This window comes from Ictalurus furcatus, chromosome 3 (genome assembly GCF_023375685.1).
Source record: "Ictalurus furcatus strain D&B chromosome 3, Billie_1.0, whole genome shotgun sequence".
NCBI lineage: Eukaryota > Metazoa > Chordata > Actinopteri > Siluriformes > Ictaluridae > Ictalurus > Ictalurus furcatus.
In genome coordinates, this window is record NC_071257.1 from 14555131 (window position 1) to 14570627 (window position 15497).

General features: G+C 39.9%; 1 protein-coding gene across 1 annotated transcript; it reads right to left on the reverse strand.

Moving 5' to 3' along the window:
* Window positions 1–5881: 5881 nt before the first annotated feature.
* fam241a (family with sequence similarity 241 member A) lies at window positions 5882–13981 on the reverse strand. Its single transcript, XM_053620919.1, has 2 exons — window positions 13077–13981; window positions 5882–7774 (listed from the first exon to the last, which is right to left on the reverse strand). The coding sequence occupies exons 1-2, from the start codon at window positions 13185–13187 to the stop codon at window positions 7475–7477; spliced, it is 411 nt and encodes a 136-aa protein (XP_053476894.1). The 5' UTR covers window positions 13188–13981; the 3' UTR covers window positions 5882–7474.
* Window positions 13982–15497: the final 1516 nt, after the last annotated feature.

Genomic DNA, 15497 nt, shown 5'->3' on the forward strand with positions numbered 1-15497 from the left:
TATGCTGAATATAAGCAGGCACTTAAAAAAAAAACTCTCCTCTGTTTTCTTTGTTGTGCTAAAAGTCATACTAACTTTTCTCTAATTGGCTGATCAGCCCTGTAGAGAGGAGACAACAAGCACCCTTATTGCATTGCAACACTGAGTATGGGCCAAATGCAAGAGCTGTTAAGAGAAATGCAACAGTGCAGTTAAGAAAATTAATTAGAGAGAAAAAACTAGCACCCTGGTATAACGATAAAACACATACCTTAAAACAGACCACTCGACAATTAGAACGTAAATGGAGTCAAACCAAATTGGTAATATTTCAAACAGCATGGAAGGAGAGCCTACTGAACTATAGAAAATCTAGAAAAGTCTATCTCTCCCCCTTAATAGGAGACAACAAAAACAATTTGAGATTTCTATTCAACACGGTAGCAAAATTAACTAGGAATAAAACCACTACAGAAAGAAACACACAATCATTAAATAACAGCGAAGATTTCATGAAATTTTTCATTGGTAAGATTGAAAATATTAGATGTGAAATTCAGGCTATTAAATTGAAACCGGACAGTATTATAACTAACCCTATAGACGATAATATAGCAATAGCAGATCATTGTTTAGAATGTTTTACTCCCCTTAGAGAGACCGAACTAGCTACATTGATCTCTTCAGCAAATTCATCAACTTGCATACTAGATCCTGTACCTACATGTTTCTTTAAACAGATTTGTCCTGGAGTAATTGAACCACAAAATCAATGCTGGCAGAAGAGAGAACCACAGGAGTTAACAGGAATATATGGAGTTTGGGGGTTGTACAAACAAATCCAAGGTCTAGTCCTAGGTGTCATCTTGGTTGAGGGCCCGAATGGTCTGTGGGAAGAAGCTCCTCCTTATTCTCACTGTGTAGGCAGAAGCGTTTCCCTGACCACAGAGCAAAGTCCGGACGGCTGAGGTCCTTCACTATCTTCCTGGCCTTGGTCTAGTACCACTTGCTGTAGATAGACTGCAGATCAGGGAGCTCTTTGCGGATGGTGCGCTCAGCTGACCGCACCACCCTCTGAGAGCCTGCCTATCCTGCTTGGTGCTGTTCCCAAACCAAGCTGTGATGATTCCCATCAGGATGCTCTTGATAGTGTAGGTAAGAAGTTCCTTAGCACCTTAGGTGGCAGTTTAAAGTCCCTTAAGCATCTAAAGTGGTAAAGATGCTGACGGGCCTTCTTCACCAGGGTGTTAATGTGACAGGACCACTACAGGTCCTGTGTGATGTGAGCACCAATGTACAGGAAACTGTCAACGCTCTCCACTAGGGCACTGCTGATCTTAAGAGGGTGATAGCACCTCCCCTGCTTTGTGCTGAAGTCCACTATCAACTCCTGTTGACATTCAGGAGGAGGTTGTTCTCCTGTCACCCGTTTTCCAGGCTTTTAATCTCCTACAAGTAGGCATTCTTGTCGTTATCGGTGATCAGGCCCACCACAACAGCGTCGTCAGCAGCCTTGAAAATGTTGGTAGAGTTGGAAGTGGCCACACAGTAATAAGAGTATAATGATTAAAGAAGGGGGCACAGGACAAATCCCGGGGGGGCTCTAGTGCTGAAAGTGAGGGAGTATGAGACATGTCTGCTCACCTGTACTGCTTGTGGTCTGCCTGTCAGGAAGTTGGAGACCCACTAACACAGGGACAGCTAAATCCCAGGTCCTCCAACTTGTTGGTGAGTTTGGAGGGGATTATGGTGTTAAATGCTGAGCTGTAGTCAACAAACAGCACTTTACCATAATTTATCTTCCTGGTGTCCTGATGGCACAGGGTTGTATGTAGGAGGTGTGCGATGGCATCATCAGTTGAGCGTTTAAACAAAAAGAGCTAACACACCTGTATGACGTGCCTGTAAGTGTAAGATATGTAAGCTAACACCATGGTGAATTTGCTATTTGTTCTCAAGAAGATAATGGCCTGATTGGAGATTCAGTGCTTGCATGCAATGCTCTCAGCTATGGAAACCACATCAACAAGGCATGGGAAACCATTGGGTCTGTTGACACAAATATGAAATCTTGTTTGGCTTGCTCAAATGTTATTGCCAGAAGATGATATAAACTCTTGCAACACCTAGTGCAAGTGTCTGGGAAGTTTCAGAAGGTGCTGTATAATCACCTCTCCTATGAAACATGAACAAAGCATATGGGACAGCAGCTCACCAGTGGGAGCCTTCACACATGGTCACATTATAAGATTGCAACAGAGGATGAAAGGAGTTATGCAATTTACTGTACACATCACATTGGCGGAATGACAGGGGTTCAAATCAGGACAAAAACTGACCAAACAGCCAAAGTCCAATTCACCACAGAATTCAAGTACCAGGCTTGAAAATACACAGACAACAACTGATTGGTTACAGTCGGTTGACTGCAGATAGAGCATTGGCTTTTGATAATCGATTAGTGGCTACTGAGCACACTGTCCACATTTTAAGGTTTTGCTGTTGACCACTACAAAACACAGGGGTCCACCCCACCAAGGTGCAATAACCAAAGTCAGTTGGCCATATTGCGCAATAGTAACGACATCTACCACCCAGCAAGGCAGACAGACATTACTTCATTAGTGTTTAACATTATTTTACAAATACTTTTGTAGAGTTTTTGCAGAATAGGCATGAAGCATCTCTATCTCACTATAGAATCTCACTGTCGCAGCATTGTCTACATACAGGTGACTGATTTTTGCTGAGAAGGCATAAGCTAATCCCGAAGTAAAGCAATAAGACTTGAACATGGCACTACACAGTTTGTGCAACCTTGGCCTCATCAGACCATAGCATAATGGTTTGGCAAAAGTTATGCAGGCTTGGATGTTTTGTTTTGTTTTTTTCTTGAGAAAATGTTTCTGTAAAACCACCATACCCCATACCCCAGACATGTGAAGAATACAAGAGTGTTATCGCATGCAGGGAGTGACCAGTACTTGCCAGATATACCTGCAGCTTTTTTAATGTTGCCGCAGGTCTCTTGGCAGCTTCCCTGATACGTTTTCCTCTTGTCTTCTTGTCAATTTTGGAGGTACCTCCTGTTCTTGGTAATGTCACTGTGGTGCCCCATTTTTTCTCCACTTGTTGATGATGGCCTTCACAATATTCCATGGTACATCTAATGTTTTGGAAATACATTTGCATCCCTCTTCTGATTTCGACATTTTGAAGATGACATCCTGTACATGCTTTGTAAGCTTTGCAGACCATGGCTTCAGCAGTCAGATGAAACCAATAAATGTCAAGAAAATCCAACATAAACAGCTTTATGATAAGGGTTAATCAGGATCACTTCATTGATGACAGATGTATGATAAATATGTTTGAACATGATTTTGAATGTGAATGATTTTCAAAATTTCTGTATCACGTTAAAGGTGGGAAATGATCTGACATGATTTATCACAAAAACCCCACAATTTTAACAGGAGAGGGTACAGTTTTTATATCCAATATACTTAATAGCAAGCTGTGATAACAGCATTATTATTCATATTGCAGCAAATGTCAAAATGCAGCTATTTAATTTAATATTATATGGATTACCATATGTCCATTAACTGAACCAAGAGTAGTGGATTGTGTCCACTATTTACCTGCTGCTTTTTTGTTTTTTTTTTGTTTTTTTGATGCTGATGATTTTGAAGTTAACGCCTCCTTATGAAGGGTGTTTTACCTATAGAGAAGCAAAATCTTTGTTATGACATACCCTACACAATTTAAAACATCACACTTGCTTTTACTTAGTTTGAAAAGTAGGTTCAGTGAGGGAAAAACAGCTTCAATGTAGTTTTCTTCTTTATCAAAAAGTAACTAGAGTAGGTACTTTAAATCATGGTTTGCTTGTAGCTTAACAAGGCACAATTACAAAGTAACTTCCCAAACACTAGTGATTCACATCCACAACAGGGTTCATTTTAGATAAGCTGAGTAATGCTCATCCTCACTAGAGTACTGTATTAACAGCCTAAGTGATTCTCATCCTCAATAGAGTTTTGTATTAATAGATTGAATGATTCTCATCATCATTAGTAAAAGTATCAGCACTCTAGTGATTCTTATTCTCAAATAAGATCAGTATCAGCCCTAGAGTGTATCTTACTCTCAATAAAGATCAGCATCTCACTTAAAAGAATATTATTGTCAACAGGGAGCAATGTTGACACTGAGCAGTCATCATTCCTTCTGGAAAAAGTATAATAAGTAATCACTGTAAGCACTGTAAAGGGAATACACAGTCTGGACAATGTATAAGGAAGTAGTTCCAGAAGAAATTTTGGAATTCTGGTCTGGAAGTAAGTCAGTCCCCCTGGATAAGGATATCTGCCAACTGCCATAAATGTGCTGTAAATATAAATGTAGAGAGGTAGTGTACATACAAGTATGGTTCCACAACTAAGTCGTTTGTAGTATGAGCACATGTTTGTTTAATTTTTATTGAGAATAGAAAGCACTTTTGTAAGTTGCTCTGGATATGGGATATCTGCTAAATGTTGTAAATATAAAATGTAAAGTCTACAGTCCACTATCATTGCCTGATGAATACTCAACAATGCTTATGTCTGTCTTTTATTTCATTTAATTTATGCGTAGGGAAGCAAGTGGTAGCTCAGTGATTGGAAGGTCTTGAGTTCAAATCCCAGGACTGCCACCTGCCACTACTGGAACCTGAGCCCCTAAACCGTCAACTGCTCAGTTGTATAAATGAGATAAATGTAAGTCACACTGGATAATGACATATAATGACATATAATGTGTGGCCACAGATAAAAAGCTGGTTTACTAAAATTGGGTTCACCTAACAGCTGAAGCAAATTGTAAAATAGTCCATCCATCCATCTTCTACCGCTCACTCCTTCTTCAGGGTCGCAGGGGAACCTGGAGCCAATCCCAGGGAGCATCAGGCACAAGACGGGGTACACCCTGGACAGGGTGCCAGTCCATCGCAGGGCACAATCACATACACACTCACACACCCATTCATACACTACGGACACTTTGGACATGCCAATCAGCCGACCATGCATGTCTTTGGATTGGGGGAGGAAACCGGAGTACCCGGAGGAAACCCCCGCAGTACGGGGAGAACAAGCAAACTCCGCACACACATGGCCCCGGCAGGAATCGAACCCCGGACCCTGGAGGTGTGAGGCGAATGTGCTAACCACTAAGCCACCGTGCTGTAAAATAGTCTACTTTTTTGAAATCATTAAAATAATGTGTATTTACGCAGCAGATTTCTGGCTTATGACTAGCCCTGGGTCTTGTTTTGTTGCTCATCCTTGTTTGCTCTGGCTTGCTGTTTTTCTTATTTTTCTATCAGACTACCAAACGCACACATACAGTTTTTAATGCTAACCAATTGCCTCCAGCAACTTGCTGTTGATCTGGATGATGATCTGGATGATTCCAGGGGATGCTGAGACCTGCACACTGTAGTGTTCAAACTCACACTTTAGAAACAAGCTCTTGCAATAGCCACTGACAAGCCAATTATAGGGATGCGACACTGTTATAATTCTTTATGGTGCTCAAGGGGTGCAACAGAAAATGGGAGTTTGCCCTATTGCTTGGATATCACAAGTTCTACTGCAGACAATGCCACTCAGACTTTACACAAGAGAATCAAAGGAACTACAAAATGTAATAATTATGTTTAAAGTATAAACTAGGTGTATAAATACTATGTTTAAATACTATAGAATGAATTACAAATAGGTGAATATCATCAGTACAAATATACAGACTAGATGCTATATTTCAGTGGCTGTAGTGTAAACATGGTCATTTTGCGGTGTGCATATGTTCCCTCAAATATCTGGCAAACTGATATTCAAATCCAAGAGTACATTTGTTCTTTAAAAACATAGCTTTTATTTAGATAGCCAAATATTAAGCCACAGTTGACTGCAGGTACAGAAGTCAAGTATATAACAATTGCCTACTTACAAATAAAATTTCCCAAAAGAGCTGATAGAAAATGCAGCAAGTCGGAATAAATAATGATCTAAATTATGGCACAAAGTCTGCTAAATGAGGTATAAGGTACAGCTGTAAACTGCCAATGATCACATTTTTTTTTACATAGAAAGAGGAAATGTCCTCATCATTTTAGTGAATTACAATCATAACCAAAACATATGCCTGTGTTACAGCTGTAACTCAGACAACTCTGCAGTTAAAGATCACATTTATTCACAAATAATTTTAAGATTGTGAGACAGCTGTAAATGGTCTTACAGCTTAACTTATCTTCCATTCAAAAGTTGTCTCTTTTAAAGAACAGAAATTAGCCGGTTATTTATTTTTAAGCATCAGTATGGACAGGTCATGGTTTTGTTTTAATGTATTACTTCTAGAATGATTTTTACATTTGCAATTCTTGATGTTATGTAAGAATCATATGAATATACACCTTCTCATAATACTGAGAGCAATTATGCAATAATAATACATTTATGTGGACAAATACGTTTATCAGCAGAACACAGAAGGAGATCATGTTAATTATTCATTCACCCATCCATTAATCTTTAGTAATCCTAATCAAGGTTGTCGTGGATCCAGAGCCTATCCCAGGAACACTGGGTGCAAAGCATGAAAACACAGGGGCCCACACATGTACACACATTTGCACTTACATACCATAATTTAAATGCTCAATTCATATAAGCATTAAGTATGAATCATTTGTTTTACATACAGTTCCCATGCCAGAATGTGAATGACATGCCATGCATTGGTACATTTTGACTTTTATCAACTATTCTTTACTATTTGTTACAAAGAGATCATTTCTTGATCGCTTTTCCAGGAGATAGGGAGCAGGAAGAGGTTGCCCTCTAGTGCACTTGTGTGGAGAATGCACAGAAAAAAACTACAAGGGCAATGAGATAAAATAACAAATAAAAAAGACAGAGAGAACTATTAATTAAATTTTCAAGAAAATGTATGATTGATATGTCTCTTTTTGTTTTAATAAGGTAAATTAGTATCATGTTCCTCTTCCTAAAGTGCTTTTTTTCATTAACATCCATGCTAGTTATGAATATGTACTCACTCAACAGTCAATACAAATTGATGCAGATCAAAAACATCTAAATTAGTGCATAGATGATAAGAAAACCTTCAATATCAGCTTTCTGAAACTTCCTACCTAGTCCCATCCCCATTTACAGTGCTATGTAAAAGTGTTTTAATTGAACTCATACAAAAGGTTTATTTTAACCAACAAAATAATTAAAGCATATATAAAAGCTTTATAAAGGTTGAATACTTTTGCATGGCACTGTATACGTATGCAGTCATTTGAGGCTCACAAAGGAGAGAGGCCTAAACCCATCATATGTTAGAATGCTTTTCATTATAAATGGACATTCAGTATGCTAACCTGTGTTAGATCACGCCAAGACACAAAGAACCTAATCATTCCATCCTGTTTAGGCCACTACTTCTGGATGTATATGATGATAATACAAAGAGTTCCTACAAGACCCAGAGCCTGGATGCCAAGGAACCAGAGTAGCAGCCAGAAGAGGAGCACCACCACAGGCTCTACAATCTTCTCCCCAAAGTAGAACTGTGTGAAGCCCATGCCTCTCAGGCACTTATTGAACATCCCAAACAAAGTACCCAGCCTCTCACAGTCATCCACTAGTGCTGCCTCTGGTGCTGTATCCAATCCAGCCTGAGATTCAGACGTGGTGTTAGAGGTCCCGGGAGGTCGTGCTCTTGCCCTGAGATCATTCTAAGAAAGGAAGAAGAGCTTGATTAACTTTTTTAAACTTTGGATGGCATCCTTATTTAAGTGGAAATTAGCAGAAAGTCACAGGGCTTGTTTAAAATAATATATGTGTAATTAACTGTATATAACTATTAATCCTGGCCAACATGGTGTACATACTTTTCTGACATTTAATGCTATGGAGTGTACCATACTGAAAGATAGGTGTTCAAATGGATTTCAGTTGCCATGGGTTAAAAAATTATGGTTAGTCAGCAAGAACCATGTAGGCTTTTAAAGAACCATTGTGAGGTTTGAAGCAGTAAGCAACCTTTATATCTTTCGAAGAGTTCTTGAAAGAGAAGATTCTATCTACAACCATTCAACACCCTAATAACCCCCGAGGAACCATGTTTTGCTGTTAAGGGCTGTTAAGATATAAACTTTAAGACAAAAGCTATGGGAACAAATTAGATGAATAGGAACCCCAATTCCGAAAATGTTGGGACAGTATGGAAAATGTTAATAAAAACAAAGGAGTGATTTGTAAATGTACTTTGACTTTAAACAAAAATTATATAAAGACAAGGTATTTGATGTTTTACCTAATCAACTGCATCATTTTTTGAAGAGAAACATTTATTTTGAAATTGATGCATGCAACACATTCCAAAAAAGTTGGGACAGGGCCGATTTAGGACTAATAGCGATGTGACAAGTTGAAATAAGAAGGTGATGTGAAACAGGTGAGGCAATCGTCTAATCATAGTATATAAGGAGCCTCCAAATAAGGCCTAGTCCTTCAAGAGCAAGGATGGGTTGAGGCTCGCCAATCTGCCAACAGATGCATCAGCAAATAATCCAATACTTTAAAACAACATTCCCCAAAAACAAATCGGTAGGATTTTGGGTATTTCACCTTCTACAGTGCACAATATAATTTAAAAAATTCAAAGAATCCGGTCAAATCTCAGCGCGTAAAGGACAAGGCCGAAAACCAATTCTGAATGCGCGTGATCTCCGATCCCTCAGATGTCACTGTCTTAAAAACCGTCATGAGTCTGTAATGAATATCCTGACATGGGTTTGGGAATACTTTGTAAACCTTTGTAAGTCAACACCATTTGCCGCTGCAGCCATAGATGCAAGTTAAGACTTTACTATGCAAAGCAGAAGCCATACATCAACACTGTCCAGAATCACTGCAGACTTCTCTGGGCTCGGTCTCATCTGAGATGGACAGTAGCACAGTGGAATCGTGTTTTCTGGTCCGATGAGTCAACATTTCAAATAGTTTTTGGACATAACAGCCATCGTGTTCTCTGGGCCAAAGAGGAAAAGGACCATCCAAGCTGTTATCAGCGTCAGGTCCAAAAGCCAGAGACTGTCAGGATTTAGACCTCATCATTGCACAGAGACAGCATTAGTTAAAGTAGTAAATGACCTTCTACTGACCTACGATCAGGTTTGTGTCTCGCTGCTTGTGTTACTTGACCTTAGTGCAGCTTTTGATACTATAGATCACACTATTCTCCTTGATAGATTAGAAAATGTTGTTGGTATTAAGGGAACAGTCCTCTCCTGGCTAAGGTCTTATCTGACCGATCGTTATCAGTTCGTAGATGTAAATGGTGATTTCTCCGTGCGTACTGAGGTTACTTTTGGAGTTCCACAGGGTTCTGTTTTAGGCCCACTGCTCTTTACTTTATATATGCTACCCCTAGGTCAAATTATTCGTAAACATGGAATTAGCTTACACTGTTATGCTGATGATACACAGTTGTATGTTTCAGCGAAGCCAGAGGACAGACAGAAGCTTAGTAAAGTTGAGGATGTGTAAAGGACATTAGACGTTGGATGTTAACTAACTTCCTTCTACTTAATTCTGATAAAACAGAAATACTTTTATTAGGCCCACGTGTAGCTAGAAGTAATCTTTCTGATCACATGGTTACTCTGGATGGTCTTTCTGTTTCATCATGTACAGCAGTTAAAGACCTTGGAGTGATTATTGACTCCAGCCTATCATTTGATGCTCATGTAGATAATATTAATAGGATAGCTTTCTTTCATCTCAGAAATATTTCTAAAATAAGAAACATATTGTCACTACATGATGCGGAAATACTAGTTCATGCATTCGTCACCTCTAGATTAGATTACTGTAATGCCTTACTGTCTGGATGTTCCAGTAGGAATATAAATAATCTCCAGTTAGTCCAGAATGCAGCTGCTAGAGTCCTAACTAGAACTAGAAGATACGACCATATCACACCGATATTATCAGTACTGCATTGGCTCCCAGTAAAATCTCGCATTAACTATAAAATACATTTATTAACCTATAAAGCACTAAACGGTCTCGCGCCACAATATCTAAGCGACCTTTTGGTTTTATATGATCCGCCACGCCTACTTAGATCAAAAGATGCAGGCTATTTGTCGGTACCTCGAATAGTGAAGGCTACAGCAGGGGGAAGAGCTTTCTCTTATAGAGCCCCACAGTTATGGAACAGTCTTCCTATTAGTGTTCGGGACTCAGACACAGTCTCAGTGTTTAAGTCTAGGCTTAAAACGTATTTGTTTACTCAAGCCTACCCTGACTAGATTCTGTTCTACTACTTCGCAGTCATAATAATCTTTTTTCTCCCCCTCTCCTTTCGCCGAGCCCCACACGAATTTATGGAGATACTAGAGATCCAGATCCTTTCTGCCTCTGGATGGAGCTCAAATCTTCTCTAATTCCAGACTGCTGGGACTACGGCTGCTCCTAAGGCCATACAGACTTCATATAAATCCATAATTAACTTTTTCACACTAACTGTTGTTACCCAGATGAGGATGGATTCCCTTCTGAGTCGGGTTCCTCTCAAGGTTTCTTCCTCTTAAAACATCTTAGGGAGTTTTTCCTTGCCACCATCGCCACTCAGTGGCTTGCTCAGTTGGGATAAATTCACACCTTTAATATCTGTATACCATGTTGATATTTCTGTAAAGCTGCTTTGAGACAATGTCTATTGTAAAAAGCACTATACAAATAAAATTGAATTGAAATTGAATTGAATTGTCATGGTATGGGGTAGGTATGGGTGTGTGTCAGGGCCCATGGCATGAGTAACTTGCACATCTGTGAGGGCACCATTAATGCAGAAAGATATGTACACATTTTGGAGCAACATATGCTGAAATCCAGAGCAGAACAACGCCAAACCACATTCTGCCCGGATTACAAGCGCATGGTTGCGTAAGCAGAGAGTGCAGGTGCTAGCATGGCCTGCCTGCAGTCCTGACCTGTCTCCGATTGAGAATGTGTGGCGCATTATGAAGCGCAAAATAAGGCAGTGAAGGCCTCATACAGTGCAGCTGAAGAAATGCATAATGGACAAATGGGGGAAAATTCCACTTGCTAAACTTAACCAACTGGTGTCTTAAGTGCCCAAACGCTTAATACAGTTGCAATCAAAATTATTCAACCCCAATTGCAAATCAGGTTTATTGTCAAAATTTACAGACTTTTAGCTGAATGCTTCAAGTGGTTTCCCCAAATTCAACTGAAAATGCCATCTTTAATTTTGATGATTACGACTTACAGCTCATGGAGCAGAAGGCCGAATCTAGAATTCTGGTGTGAATCTAGAATATATGAAAATTCCACTTTTCTAAATTAAATTACGGAGAAAAAAAATGTACTTTTCCACGATATTGAATTTTTCTCAGATGCACCTGTGTGTACATATACACATATCATATACACACACACACACACACACACACACACACACACATATATATATATATATATATATATATATACATACACAGTATCTCACAAAAGTGAGTACACCCCATCCATTTTTGTAAATATTTGATTATATCTTTTCATGTGACAACACTGAAGAAATGACACTTTGCAACAATGTAAAGTAGTGAGTGTACAGCTTCGACCAAAGAAGTTGACTGCACGTGCTCAGTGTCATTTCCAGAGGTTGTCTTTGGGAAATAGACGTATGAGTGCTGCCAGCATTGCTGGGGGGTCAGCCTGTCAGCCTGTCAGTGCTCAGACCATATGCCACACACTGCATCAAATTGGTCTGCATGGCTGTCGTCCCAGAAGAAAGCCTCTTCTAAAGATGATACACAAGAAAGCCCGCAAACAGTTTGCTGAAGACAAGCAGACTAAGGACATGGATTATTGGAACCATGTCCTGTGGTCTGATGAGACCAAGATAAACTTATTTGGTTCAGATGGTGTCAAGCGTGTGTGGCGGCAACCATGTGAGGAGTACAAAGACAAGTGTGTCTTGCCTACAGTCAAGCATGGTGGTGGGAGTGTCATGGTCTGGGGCTGCATGAGTGCTGCTGGCACTGGGGAGCTACAGTTCATTGAGGGAACCATGAATGCCAACATGTACTGTGACATACTGAAGCAGAGCATGATCAGTATGCAGTATTCCAGCATGATAATGACCCCAAACACACCTCCAAGATGACCACTGTCTTGCTAAAGAAGCTGAGGGTGAAGGTGATGGACTGGCCTACCATGTCTCCAGACCTAAACCCTATTGAGCATCTGTGGGGCATCCTCAAATGGAAGGTGGAGGAGTACAAGGTCTCTAACATCCACCAGCTCCGTGATGTCGTCATGGAGGAGTGGAAGAGGACTCCAATGGTAACCTGTGAAGCTCTGGTGGATTCCATGCCCAAGAAGGTTAAGGCAGTGCTGTAAAATAATGGTGGCCACACAAAATGGTGACACTTTGGGCCCAATTTGGACATTTTCATTTAGGGTTGTACTCACTTTTGTTGCCAGCGGTTTAGACATTAATGGCTGTGTGTTGAGTTATTTTGAGGGGACAGCAAATTTACACTGTTACACGAGCTGTACACTCACTACTTTACATTGTAGCAAAGTGTCATTTCTTCAGTGTTGTCACATGAAAAGGTATAATCAAATATTTACAAAAATGTCAGGGGTGTACTCACTTTTGTGAGATACTGTATATACAATATATATAAGACAAAGCTTAACGTAAGGATTAATAAAATACGGTTAATCTGAAACTGTACCGTGAAACACATTAAAATGAAGGCTAATTTAAACAAAGCTGTTAAAAAGTCCTATTTGCATGTGCACGTACAGTTCCGCTTCATGTTAAACAGTAATTCTTCATGACAAACGGTAATTTCTTCCGCATAGCAACCGACAGGTCCAAAGATCACAATGTATAAATGAACATTAAATCGTTATGCATAGCTCCTCGTGTTTGTTATAGACAGAGATTAGGGCAGCCAGTGATCACAGTTGCTGAGTGACTAACTTGTTTACCTGCTCGCTGCCTGTGTACCGGCCCGAATACCTGCTCTGACCTTCTGCCTCGAGGAAAACACGACCATTAATCACTGTCGCATCGCTCACTCTCGGCACCTCCTTGGACATTTTGCCACCGAAGACTAAATCCAATTTACAGAGACCGGGAGAAGGGACTGAAGAGCTTAGCCTTGCTTGAAACACTTCCTGTTTCGGTTGTCAAATACGGGACTCGTGTGACGTCATCGGGGTCGTAACAAACCGCTGAGGTTCATTCAACTTCTCCACACGGCAGGAGCATTATAGCGGTATAATCAGGCTTTCTATAGTAATGACTACTTGGTCCCTGAATATTTTGATTCTAAGCACATTCTACTTATATAATCAACATACAAATGTATGTGTCAATAGTGGATGTAGTAAAAGTTAAGCACTGTATACAAGGTTTCCACAGAAACAGGATGTTTGGGATATGTTTGGATTGAAGACAATGGCCAGACTGGTATAAAAGAAGAATAGAAGCAGAAAACCACGTCAGTTTCCACGCCTGTCAACCAAGAACTGGAATCTGCTACTGTATTCACAGGCAGTTGAAGATTTGGGAAAATACCACCTGGTCATTTGAATCTCAATTCCTGCTGCAACATACAGATGATGGGATCATAATTTGGCATCAACAGTGTGAATCCATGGACCCAACCTGCCTCGTGTCAGTAGTTGAGGCTGGTGTGGCCTTGTTTGAATGCCACAGCCTGTCTGAGTATTGTTGCTGACCACGTGCATCCCTTTATGGCGCCACAGTTTACTAGTTTACCAATCTTATATTGGCTACTTCCAGTATGATCTTGCACCATCTCACAATGCACAAGTTGTCTCATTTGGTTCCATGAATATGACAGTTAGATCACTGTACTCCAGTGGCCTCGCCAGTCACCAAATCTGAATCCAATAGAGTACCTTTGAGATTTGGTAGAATAGCAGATTTGCAGCATGAATGAATGTGCAGCTGGCACATTCATATGATACAATCATGTCAACATGGACGAGAATCGCAAGGAAATGTTTCCAACAACTTGTGGAATCCATGCCATGATGAACTGAGACTTTTCTGAGAGCAGGGGGATAGCAGTAGGGGGGGTCTACCCAGTATTAATAAGGTGTTCCTAATAAAGTGGCAGGTCAGTATATGTGCAAATCTATACATTCATTTATAATACACTTTATGGCCAAAAGTCTGTGGACACTTGAGTGTCACACCCTTTTTCCACAGATTTATTCCCCTTTTGCTGTTCTGGAAAGGCTTTCCACTAGATTCTGGCTTGTGGCAGTGGGGATTTGCCCATTCAGTCACAAGAGCATTAGTGAGGTTAAGCACTGATGTTGGGTAAGGAGACCTGGTGCACAATCAACATTCACAGGTCCTGTTCATCCGAAAGGTGTTCAGCAGGGTTGAGGTCAGGGTCTTCTGCAGGACACTCAAGTTCCTACACTCCAACTTTGGCAAACCATGTCTTTCATGGAGCTCGTTTTGTGCACAGGGACATTTTCATGCTGGAACAGGTTTGGGCCTATTAATTCCAGTGAAGGGAAATTGTAATGCTACAGCATTCAAAGACATCGTATACAACTGTGCACCTCCAACTTAGTGGTTACAGTTTAGGGAAGAATCACCTATGGATGTGATGGTCAGGTCTCCACAAACTTAGGAGTAATAGGAGTAAATCCTAGCCTTAGAAGTTAGTGAAAGTCTGATCTCCAATTATCTGAAGCGTTTGATTTTAGTTATCGCTGCTAAAGCTTGCACAACCAGATTTTTAGTTTAAGGGGGCAATTTCACATCGGTGATAGGTGTTGGATAACTTTTTTTGTTTCAATAAAAAAAAACTGTATTTTGCATTTGTTTTATCTTAGAGTTTGTTTTAATTTCTGAAACAATTTAGTATGAGATATACACAAAACAGAAGAAATCAGAAATACCTTTTCACAGCACTGTAAGTTTAAAAAGTGTTTGCTAGATGTTTTAGTAGAACTACACTATATGGCACTGTAAATAGAAATTTAAAGATGCAGCCTAACTTCATGACAAGCTTCCTGGGTAGCTAAATCACTCATAAGCTCCCTGAGGTGCCAAAAGTGTGCAATATATTCATGAGGAATATTGTCAAGAATTTTACATATAGAACACTTTTATAGCGTTACTGTTACTATTAAAAAGTCACATACAGAAAACACTGTTAAAATTAGAATGCTAATGGTTCCATTATTATTATTTTTAATAAATAAATAAATAAAAAGGAAACTATTATATATTTAAGTTGAGCTAAGTTTATGTTGGACTCTGTGCTGTGTCTGTTAGCCCCATAGGCTCTCCGGCTTCGACCAATGAGACGCAGGCTACTTTCAAAACAGCATACTACCGTACTAATCAGTATGAAGTAG